Source organism: Dreissena polymorpha, chromosome 11, assembly GCF_020536995.1.
Source record: "Dreissena polymorpha isolate Duluth1 chromosome 11, UMN_Dpol_1.0, whole genome shotgun sequence".
NCBI classification, from domain to species: Eukaryota; Metazoa; Mollusca; class Bivalvia; order Myida; family Dreissenidae; genus Dreissena; species Dreissena polymorpha.
In genome coordinates this window covers 47,396,504-47,408,911 of record NC_068365.1, presented here as the reverse complement: position 1 = coordinate 47,408,911, position 12,408 = coordinate 47,396,504, and the positions used below count along the sequence as shown (strand labels likewise).

At 35.2% G+C, this 12,408-nt stretch overlaps 2 protein-coding genes across 10 annotated transcripts in view; one reads left to right on the top strand and one right to left on the bottom strand.

Annotated features, from left to right (window-relative positions):
* LOC127851818 (zinc finger MYM-type protein 4-like) overlaps positions 1–11,503 on the top strand; it is a 74,932-nt gene extending 63,429 nt beyond the window's left edge. For all 6 annotated transcript variants that reach the window (XM_052385730.1, XM_052385728.1, XM_052385726.1 and 3 more), the window contains exons 22-23: positions 7,083–7,197; positions 9,475–11,503. In XM_052385730.1, coding sequence (XP_052241690.1) covers positions 7,083–7,197; positions 9,475–9,664 — 305 coding nt within the window. In that variant the 3' untranslated portion in view covers positions 9,665–11,503. The remainder of the gene's footprint in view (positions 1–7,082; positions 7,198–9,474) is intronic.
* LOC127851849 (bcl-2 homologous antagonist/killer-like) overlaps positions 1–12,408 on the bottom strand; it is a 236,465-nt gene that overhangs the window by 157,986 nt on the left and 66,071 nt on the right. The window lies entirely within an intron of this gene.

Here is a 12,408-nt window from a genome sequence, read left to right as displayed (position 1 = left end):
GTTAGAAGATTCATCCCAATAATATCTTGGACGAGTTCAAAAATGATGCAGGTTGGTTAAAAAACATGGCTGCCGGGGGCGGGGCATTTTTCCTTATATGGCTACTGTATAACCTTGTTAACACTCTAGAGGCCACATTTATTTTCAGATCTTCATGAAACCTTATCAGAAGATTAGTCTCAATGATATCTTGGATGAGTTTGAAAATGGTAACGTTTGCTTGAAAAACATGGCTGCCAAGGGGCGTGGCATTTTTCCTTATATGGCTATATATGGCTATAGTATAATCTTGTTAACACTCTAGAGGCCACATTTATTGTCTGATCTTTATGAAACTTGGTCAGAAGATTCATCCCAAAAATATCTTGGACGAGTTCGAAAATGATGCCGGTTGGTTGAAAAACATAGCCGCCAGGGGGCGGGGCATTTTTCCTTATATGGCTATAGTAAAACCTTGTTAACACTCTAGATGCCACATTTATTTTCAGATCTTAATGAAACTTGCTCAGAAGATTTGTCTTTATGATATCTTGGATGAGTTCAAAAATGGTAACCTTTGCTTGAAAAACATGAATGCCAAGGGGTGGGGCAATTTTCCTTATATGGCTATATCAGGGATCATATTTTTTTCGGTTTTGTCGGTCCTAGACCGATTGGGGTCATGAAAGATCGATTGAAAATCCCAAACAGTCGGTCCGATTCTGTTTGCTATTAATAATCCCATGTCATGAAATCGATTACACAGTGTACATGCTAACACACCCTAATGACATTCTTATCTCGATTAGATGTGATTAACCATTCGCTGCAGTCTCTAAACCGGTCAGGGCTGGTTTATTGCACGTCAGACCAAGAATAAAAAACTTGTGAACAGCGGATTAAAGACGCATCCGAAAAGACGCGTCTGAATGCACGCGCTGTAACTAAACGAAACATGCCCATACATTTTCAACCAGCGTAATTATCCGGTAATATAATTATGAATGAAAGTCGCGGATCTGATCGACAGAACAGCCAAAAGTTATTTTTATGGGCGGAACTTCACATAAAATAGTACACAAGAAAAATAATAAACATTGAATAAATCTTTAGTAAAACCGTGTTAGAATAGAAATAATTCGTGTACTTTATACTTTGTTGTTGAATAACTCACGACCGGAAAATTAGATGCGTGGTTTCAAATGCTTTGCTTTCGTGATTATATCCCTACGCATCTAAACTATCGGACGTGGGTTATTTGACAACAAATTATTTCTTAATTATTTGGTTTGTTGTTGTCAGTAGCCAACCTACGCACAGACATTTGTTTGGTTCAGTTCATGTTTGTAAGATATTATCGAGTCTACAACAATTTAAAACATCGGTATATACTTACACAGGTTAATAATATTGACAACAATGAAAAAAGTCTGATAAAACAGCACACAAAACAACAATGAAATACCAAATGATAAAACCAGTTGAGAAAACTCGTTTTGTTTTTTTTAAAAATGCCTAAGGGAATTTTACTTGTACATGTATTATACCACCTTCATGAATGGCAAAATCAATGGTATATATTTTAACGTAATTTGTCATGATTTCTGATACACATTTTCGGATACTTTTCCCCATTTATATCCGGACCGATTGATGTTGCGGGAAAATATGATCCCTGGGCTATATAAGGCTATAGTAAAATCTTGTTAACACTCTAGAGGCCACATTTATAGTCCGATATTCATGAAACTCGGTCAGAAGATTCATCCCAATAATAACTTGGACGATTTCAAAAATGATTCCGGTTGGTTGAAAAACATGGCCACCACGAGGGCGGGGCTATTTTCCTTATATGGCTATAGTAAAACCTTGTTTACACTCTAGAGGTCACATTTATTTTCCGATCATCATGAAACCTGGTCAGAAGATTTGTCCCAATGATATCTTGGATGAGTTTGAAAATGGTTTTCGTTGCTTTAAAACATGTCCACCAGGGGCGGGGCATTTTTTCCTTATATGGCTATATATGGTTATAGTAAAACCTTGTTAACACTCTAGACAGTCCTACTTGGTTACTCCTTTCTCCATAGATTCAACAAGATCATGGCTAATCTATCTAACTGTTTAGGGGTCATTATCAAAGTGGTGTGAAGAGCTGATCACTGTTGGTAGTGATAACTTGAGGGGATTTATTGGCCATATCTAATTACAAGATACTGGTGTAGAATGCTGAGAATTCAGAGCGTTTTAAACATTATTCACACACTAAATGAATAATTTGATTGTAGAAAAATACAGGGGCATGCATTTAATAGGTATCAAGAGTTAATTAATATTAAATAACTAAAGCCATTTTAATAAAGAGCATCATGCTTGTATTTGAATGATGGATTAAAATATTAAAAAAAACAGATCAAAACTCTTACATAGTTTATTATTGAATTTACAACAACATGTTAATTAAACTACATGTATGTTATGTAAAGTATATGAATATGCGAAGAGTATGCAATGATCTCAGAGCATAATTATAATTATGTTATATAAAATTATAATGCAGATAATTTTTATTACACATAATTATCAAATTATTCAGAAGTAAGCAATTGAATATTCCTTATATTTTCAATGTACATCTATTAATGTTCATATAAACAAGTTGAAATACAATTAATAGTATGCCACATAAACTCTATGAATTATTGTCAATTTATAATAATAAAATGATAAGCTGCTGTATACATTTATATTTAGTACTGTCATGATTGTAACCCAAACTTTTCTTGCAAGGACATTTCATGGAAAAAAACATTAATCTATACACCAAATACCAACTTCACCATTGTAATTCACATAACAAATGTTCACATAATATACATAACAGGTAACCATGTTACTAATCAGTAAGTTAAAAAACAAATTTTTTAATAAACAACTTTACAGGACTATCAGCATGAGTATCCAGCATGAAATTTGCTAGTGGAGTGTTGAACTTAAATTATATAATTAAATGAATTAATTAGATGTAGTATCCTGTGGTTGATAAATATTAAATACCAAAATGTCCCAACTTAAAGTCTTATCAACATGAATTTTGCATTGATGTACTTCAAACATATTTTATCCATCTGTGCACTACTTCATCAAACATCATGTTTCTTTCTTGTTTGAAATTCTTCTCTGTAAAATAACAGCATGCTTGTATTTGTGTACACTTTTTTTAAAATATGTAACCACTTACACAAATTGTACATCTATTCAGATTCAAGACATAAATTCCAACACTATGTAGGCTAGCTACATAAAGTCAGTTAAAAGGTTGCGCCGTTATACGGTACCTGATCAATTAGATTTTAATAATGATTGATACTAACGATAACTAACATTATGTATAAACTTATCGATATCATGTGTTCGAACCATTACAACTTCCTACACAATCAAAATAAAACATATATAATTTATATATCAGAATTAAAGTAAAATGTAATTATGCAGCATAAAGCTACAAAATTTGAAAGCAACATTTTGCTATTGTAGGCATATATGCCGGTACATGTGTATCTCCTTCTTTCATAAAATGCATTTCAAAGAAACATATTTTCCTCCAGCTTTCTTCAGTAAACTCATTTTTGTAAAATGAATTTAATGTTGTAATGCCACTTTCCTCAATTTTAAGTTCCGACAAAAGAATTTTAGATAGAAAATCAGCATTAACTATATGTTTGTATATCTCTTTTGTAGATGTTATGGGGGTTTCCTCTGACTGTTTAACTAATATCCCCTTAATTCCTTCGCAACCTGTCTACACACTTCATGTGTGTAGCGATATGACATACAGTATTGCACTATATGCTCTCCAGTTTAAATAAAGGTTTTCCTTCAACACATTTTACACTGTGATCTTTTCCTTTCAACCAACTGAAAATGTTGCCACTTTTAATTGCTGGTTCAACTCCACACTTATTGTTTTTTCGGCGTCAGCTGAATACGCCAGCTTTTCACCTTAGCCTGACCTTTGTTAGCGTCCAATACAATTCAAATAAAACTTCCCGCGGCCAAGTACAGATGAATACACTTCATTGACTGCATTGGCTGATTTGATAATACCACTAGAACATTGGAAACATGTCCGCGTCTTTGTAACACTGTTTTACTGCGTGTTCAGCATGAAACAGTTTTATCTCTAATAAAAAGGCTTTATAGATAGAACAGTTTAACACTCAATCTCGACATCAATACAGTTTGTGCGTACATCTTTTATTTTCAGAGGATTTTCAGCGCGTGAATGTTGTGTACTTAAAGGCCATGTTCTCATATTTAGTACTGACTTCCATATTCCTGTCAACATGTTATATGTAAAAGTATAAAGAGCAGTGGAAGCGATGCCTCACTTTAATGTGTTGCATTTCAACCCGCGAGGTATAAGGGGTCAGTTCGCGGTTAGTGTGTTTGAATGTCAGAGTTTATATACAGGTCAGACCTTCTGTGCTGTTCGGAGTTCGCGGTCAGTTATATAATAGTTATATAATAAAGACGCTATAGCGTGAACTAGGTGAACCAGAATTTTCTTTACCACCAGAAAGATGTGAAATGAAGATATCCAGCGATATTATTTTATGGCATGTCAATAATAGATTCTTAATGTGTTTTCAACAATACCATGATAAATATTATTTTTAATTAATTAACAAGAATTATTCCATCATATTTACTAATGTATTATTGCAGCATATTGACTAATGTATTAAGTATGAGCGCGATGATTCTCGATACTGTTAATAATCGAATCAAATACACGTAGCAATTCCCGATAAACCACTCGAACAGGTTTGTTCGAAGAACGCGCGTATACTTATTTAAAATATGTACGGAGACTTCGCGTGTGGCCAGTTGACTTTGGTTTTCTTTTTTGTATCTATAGGTTTATGACCAGCAATATGTAATAATGTAAAATAAGCCGCGAAAACTCCGCGTAACATCCCGTACTGCGTTTGATGCAGCTAAAAACTGCACAGAAAAAGATATTAGCTATCCTTGATCTCATTCATTTAAATCTTTACCTTCCATAAACTCCAACCACAATCAACGCCGTATATCTTTTTTAAAGATATTTCTTGTTAGAAATGCTTTGAACTCATCAAAGATAATATATTCTGAATCAGTTTCGTCAAAAACTATTCTAAGTTACCTCAGTCATGGAATATGAAAAGTCATTTTGGTTCTCAATCTGATAGAGTACAGAAAACTATCGTTTAAAATCATAATAACTTCTATTAGTTTTAATTTCAATCATTTCATATTACAGTGTTGGTGCTTGTTACATGTCAAATTTAAAATGTAACAAAGGTGAACATAAAATTATTTTACTAACAAATTTCAAGCTTACCTGTTTTATAAATATAAAATATCAAAATAAATGTTGTATTGGCTGTGAATATTTGGCACAACTGATAATTACACTGGTCGATAACTCTCTGAAACATGTTGCAGCATATTCAGATTTGGCCAGATATAACACCTAGGTTCATTTATTATCGCCAAGCAGGCTGTTGTCAGCCTGACAGGGGAGTGTGCTTTATGACCACAGAACAGTTAACACTAATTAGTTCTGCTGATAAGCCGATGGCTAAAATCTAGCCGTCCTGGGAGTAACTGAGTAGGACTGTAGAGGCCACATTTATTGTCCAATCTTCATGAAATTTTGTCAGAAGATTGGTCTTAATGATATCTTGGATGAGTTCGAAAATAATTCTGTTTGCTAGAAAAAAATGGCTTCCAAGGGGTGGGGCATTTCTCCTTATATGGCTTTGTAAAATCTTGTTAACACTCTAGAGGCCACATTTACTGTCAGATCTTTATGAAACTTGGTCAGAAAATTCATCCTGATAATATCTTGGATGAGTTCAAAAATGATGCTGGTTGGTTGAAAAACATGGCTGCCAGGGGGCGGGGCATTTTTCCTTATATGACTAGAGTAAATCCTTGTTAACACTCTAGAGGCCACGATCTTCGTGAAACTAGGAAGGAAGATTTGTCCCAATAATATCTTGTTATCTCAGGTGAGCGACTTTGGGCCTTTCAGGCCCTTTTGTTAAACATTCAGCACGGTGTCCGCTCCCTAATTCAAGTTGTTTTCATCCGATCTTCACCACACTTGGTCAGATGTTGTATCTAGATGATGTCTAGGTCAAATTCAAATATGGGTCATGCCGGGTCAAAAACTAGGTCACGTGGTCACTTAGTGGGTTTTTTAACATTCAGCATGGTGTCCTCTCTCTAAGTCAAGTAGTTTTCATTTGATCTTCTCCAAACTTGGTCAGAAGTTTTATCTACATGATCTTAAGGCCAGGTTTTAACATGGGCCATGCCAGATCAAAAACTAGGTCACACGGTCACTTAGTACGTTTTACACATTCAGCATGGTGTCCGCTCTCTAATTCAAGTAGTTTACATCCAATCTTCACCACACTTGGTCAGAAGTTGTATCTAGATGATGTGAAGGTCAAGTTCGAACATGGGGGTATTCGTCATGTCTGTGACAAAGCTCTAGTTGTACTTGGTTGACTGATGTGTTTCCTACAGGTTGGTAAAATTTCTTATTTTATTAGCTCGGCTGTTTTTGGAGAAAACCCGAGGCATTGTCATAGCCAGCGTGCTAAAACCTTCACATTTTGCTCTAAAATTAAAATGCTTCCACCTACAACTTTGAAACTTCATATGTAGTTGGGCCTTCATGAGTTCTACACGCCACATCCATTTTTGTGTCTCTAGGTCAAAGGTCAAGGTCAATCACCTCTAAAAAAAAAAAAAAATCTGACGAGCTTTCGCAGCCGAGCGTGGCACCCGTTTTGCGGTGCTCTTGTTGTGTTTACTATTTATGGAAGAAATATAATGGTTTTTCCAAACTGATCAAAATATGGTGAAACAAATTTACCTGATTTTACCAGTATAAGATGTCAGCACAATCATGTGGTTGACTCAGTTAACCCTTAGCCACTTAAATACGTATTTTTACACATGAGTATTGTGCAGACACTGTGCGCATGCATTAAGCCCTATTCTCAGAGATAGAGGATCAATTGTTGACTTCTTTACTGCAGAGGTACAGCAGCAAAAGAAGAAGAAGGAAGAGATGCCAGTGTATGAGCAGACAGAGAACTTTGATAACCCACTAAGGTGCCCAGTCAAACTGTACGAGTTCTACCTGTCAAAATGGTGTGTATGCCAATACTGCATTGAGCAATGAAATTCATTGTGTATTTATATATTAAATGAAAATTTGTGTGCATGTTTAAAATATTTTATAGTTTAAATGTCAGAGCCCATTTGTTAGATTTGTTAGATTTGTTAGAAAAAGTCACTCATTAGTTAATGAAAACCATAGAAAAATTCTAGTGCACTAAGATTTGATTTTAAACCAGGTTTTTCGAAGAAAAAAACTGGTTATTAGATTGGCGAATGTCGGCGGGCTGGCGGGCGGGTGGAACAAGCTTGTCCAGGCCATAACTCTGTTGTTCATTGTCAGATTTTAAAATCATTTGGCACATTTGTTCACCATCATTAGACGGTGTGTCACGCGAAAGAATTACCTCGATATCTCCAAGGTCAAGGTCTTAATTTGAGTTTGAAGGTCAAAAATGGCCATAAATGAGCTTGTCCCGGCCATAACTTTGTCGTTCATTGTCAGATTTTAAAATCATTTGGCACATTTGTTCACCATCATTAGACGGTGTGTCGCGCGAAAGGATTACGTCGATATCTCCAAGGTCAAGGTCACTATTTGAGTTTGAAGGTCAAAAATGGCCATAAATGAGCTTGTCTGGGCCATTACTATGTCATTCATTGTGACATTTTAAAATCATTTGGCACATTTGTTCACCATTATTGGACGGTGTGTTGCACGAAAGAATTACGTCAATATCTCCAAGGTCAAGGTCGCCACAACTAAAAATAGATTGATTTTGAAACAACTATGTAACTATGAAAGGAATATAACCCAAAAATGCTTAGGCCTAGGATCATGAAACTTCATAGGTACATTGATCATGACTGGCATATGACCCCAATTGATTTTCAGGACACTAGGTCAAAGGTCAAGGTCACAGTGACTCTAAACAGTAAAATGGTTTCCGGATGATGACTTAAGAATGCTTATGCCTAGGATCATGAAACTTCATATGTAAATTGATCATGACTGGCAGATGACCCCTATTGATTTTCAGGTCACTAGGTCAAAGGTCAAGGTCACACTGACTCAAAACAGTAAAATGGTTTCCGGATGATAACTCAAGAAAGCTAACGTCTACGATCATGAAACTTCATAGGAACTTTGATCATGACTGGCAGATGACCCCTATGGATTTTCAGGTCACTAGGTCAAAGGTCAAGGTGACAGTGACTCTAAACAGTTAAATGGTTTCCGGATGATGACTTAAGAATGCTTATGCCTAGGATCATGAAACTTCATAGGTAAATTGATCATGACTGGCAGATGACCTGTATCAATTTTCAGGTCACTAGGTCAAAGGTCAAGGTCACAGAGACTCGAAACAGTAAAATGGTTTCCGGATGATTACTAAAGAATAATTAGGCCTAGGATCATAAAATTTCATAGGTACATTGATCATGACTGGCAGATGACTCCTATTGATTTTCAGGTCACTAGGTCAAAGGTCAAGGTCACAGTGACAAAAAACGTATTCACACAATGGATTCCACTACAACTGACATCCATATGGGGGGCATGCATGTTTTACAAACAGCCCTTGTTTTCTAATTGAAATCAAGGTCAATTTTACACAAGGGGGTTAACAATACACATTTTGAATTGTCTCCCTTTATCAGACTTTGTTTCAACTGAAAACCTGGTTAAGTCTGCATAGCAAAGTGTATTCCAGTAAAGAAAGAGAAGTATGTCTCAATACTGGGATCATGGTTTATTCAACTAACTATTAACATTTTTATGCCTCCCTTCGAAGAAAAGGGGGTATATTGTTTTGCACATGTCGGTCTGTCCGTGGGTCGGTCCGTCCACCAAATGGTTTCCCGATGATAATCAAGAACGCTTCATAGGTACATTGATCATGACTGGCAGATGACCCCTATTGATATTCAGGTCACTAGGTCAAAGGTCACGGTCAAGGCCACGTTTGGGGGGCATATGTCTCTGACAGCGGAACAGTTGTAACAATTTGGTTCAGGAATGAATTGACCTGACCTACCATTATTCTTTATGTACAACACTAAAAAGATTCATCAATTTTACACTTTCATGCTCAGTTTGCTTTTTACCATAAATTTAAATACCTTTGATCTTAAGCTAATTTCAATGTAGGATATTTCAAATGGGCTTTAATCAAACTCAGAATCTTGTTTGTAAAAAGAAAATCACATTAAATTAATAGCATTCTTAATAAAGAAAATTAAACATAAAGGACCACAAAAAAACACCAAAATAATCAGTAAAATCAAAACGATTTTGTTCCTTATCAGCCCGGAAAGTATCAAGAACCGGAATGACACATTCTACTTGGTACCGGAGAGGTCATGTGTACCTGACAGCCCGGTCTGGTACTCCACCTCGTCCCTGGGCGTAGACCACATGGCTAAGATGCTCAACCGGATACGACTGGTCCGGGAAATACAAGAAGCTCACCTGCACACACAGCCTGTGTACGTCTGATGGGTGCTAAACATGTGAACACGTAGCCTGTGTATGTCAGAGTGACAGTAAATATGTGAACATATGGCCTGTATTTGTTTGATGGATGCTAAATATGTGAAAATATTGGTGGTTCTCAAAGACAGCAAAATATTTGAGAGTCATCACATGTGTGAACACTCACTCAGACTGAAGACTGCTTGCCAATGGTATCTGCAAATGACCTTAGTATCATTAATACATGATACGTGCTCTGTGAACAAGGGGGTTTAATGCAGGTGTGTAAAGTGTCGTCCCAGGTTAGCCTGTGCAGTCTGTACAGGCTAATCAGGAACGAAACTTTCCGCATGTATGGTATATTTCGTTTTCAGAAAGTCTCTTATCAAAAATCCAGTTAGGCAGAAAATGTCGTCCCTGATTAGCCTGTGCGGACTGCACATGCTAATATGGGAAAACACTTTACGCACATGCATTAAACCCCTTTTTCACAGAGCACAGTCTATATGACGTGGCCACTCTTTCGTTATATGACATATGTCATTGCAGAGTGATACCAAAAGCTGCAATAACCATTTGTAAATAAACTCATATTTGATCATGAAGACTAAAATGTGAATGAATAGCAAATATCTCACAATTATTTGCATAGTTGTAATGTCTTTATACGACAAGCAAGAAGTGAGCATTTGCTTTTAAGAAATTGTTTTAGGAATGTATTGTCATTGAAAGCTAGGTATTCACCGTTTATTAATTATGTCAAGCCATTTAGTTCATGCAAAAGGTACAATATGCAGTAATGTGAGTTGGAATTTCATTACAGTTTATTTCTTTATTACTGCAGGGCCCTCGTTTGGCTGTTTTTGGGGCCGAAATTCGGCCCTCGGCCCGATTTCTAGTGTAATTTTTCCTCCTTTCAGCTAATTTCCTCACTTAAAATGTCAAATTAATTTTACAAATATTTACTTTGCTGGATTTATATACAAAATGATGCTTTTATTTGAAACCTGTAATGGGGATTTTCCTTTTTAAATCACACCCAAAGTTAAAGGAGCTTTTTTTTATTAAATGATGGCTGTTGTTATGTTTAAGTACAAATAATACATTGTCTGTAAATTAACTTTTGGCAAATGGGTGATATACTAAGGATGACAGCGGAATGTTTCGCAAAAAAAAAGGAATTTGTATATAGTTTACAAATTGTTATTCAGAGTTTTTTTGTAAAAAGTTTTTTGTAAAATGATTTTTGTAACATTTTTTTTGCATATGAATTTCTTTTTGTGTATTATTTTAACTTTAAAATAACTACTTATGTTGTGTTGTTTTTGTTTTGTTGTTTTTTGTAATGATGTGTAATAAATATTTTTGGAAGTTAAAAAATGTAAGATATGCAAAGAAGGGTTAATCACTTTAAAATAATGTCTGTACTTCTGGTACTAGTGTTCACAAACCAGTCATGCATAAAAATATAAGACCCCAACACACAAAGTTTCAAAGGAAGTCTATAAAAGTCTCTCTGTCAGTCTCTCGTTTGTAATGTTAAAAGTTTATGGATCAAACTTCCACATTTCACAAGTGATTAAATTGAAACTTATTTTTCATCTCTATGATGTACATTACACATTAATGTCCACATATTTTCCCTAGGAATTGCAATTTACTTGTTGTTTGTGAATATTTTCATATCCATCAGCAAAAAAGTATGGACATCACAATGTTGTTTTTTTTAATTTCTCATTGCTACATTTAAATCATGATTTTGGTAGTGGATTTTCCATTTCTCTGGAAAAATAATCGTTATGCTTTGTATATAGATATATGCTCTATGTTTATGATTGTAGCATAAAAGTTTTAGAACTTTTATTGAGTTTTTTCTTTATTTAGATGTAGATGCCTTGTACAGACATTTTTTTGTCTGTAACTGTACTAAAAATTGTGAAAACAATTGCGTGTATTTTTCTGGTATTGTTCATTTTCAGTTCGTCAATGCCTAAAGTGCATGTAAATCAATAAACAAAACAATTATTTCCCCAAAAAATATCAATTTGGGTCAAAAACCTGACATTGAAATTAAGGTTATGCATTATGAAAAATGACCTTGTTATATTACCAATTATCAATGTTTTGTTATTTTGCTCTTCTTAATTGAATGTAAAAAAGATGCGATTTTGTGATTTATAAAAAAAATATTCCCATGAAAAAATTATGAATGTAAAGATTAATGAATTGTATGGGGCAGCAACCACCCTGTGTTTGGCATAATAGAGGTGTAAACATTTATTATGCCCCCGAAGGAGGGCATATAGTGATCGCACTGTCCGTCTGTCTTTCTGTCACATTTTTGCGTTCAGGTTTCGAAAAATGCTCATAACTTCTATGTTACTTCAGATGTAACCTTCATATATGGACAAGGCTTTTCCATACTCACACAAATATTGAACCCTTGAACTTAGGGTCAGCGTTTAGATTTTGAAATGTGCGTTTAGGTTTCAAAAAAGCATTGGGGGGGGGGGGGGGGGGGCGGGGGCGGGGGCGGGGGGTCATATGTATTCTGATGGTGACATATCTTGTTTTTCAGACTGTGATTCTGCTTGATGAAAAGTATGCATAATTTGGATTAAATCTCATGCAACCAAAATTACTACACTATATAAAAGCAAGAAATCTGTAAACTACAAGTAAGATCTTGAAAGTGTTTATAAATACTAATTCATACATTAGTACATGACAGAATCTTATTATTTTCAAAATTTATTTGATACACAAAG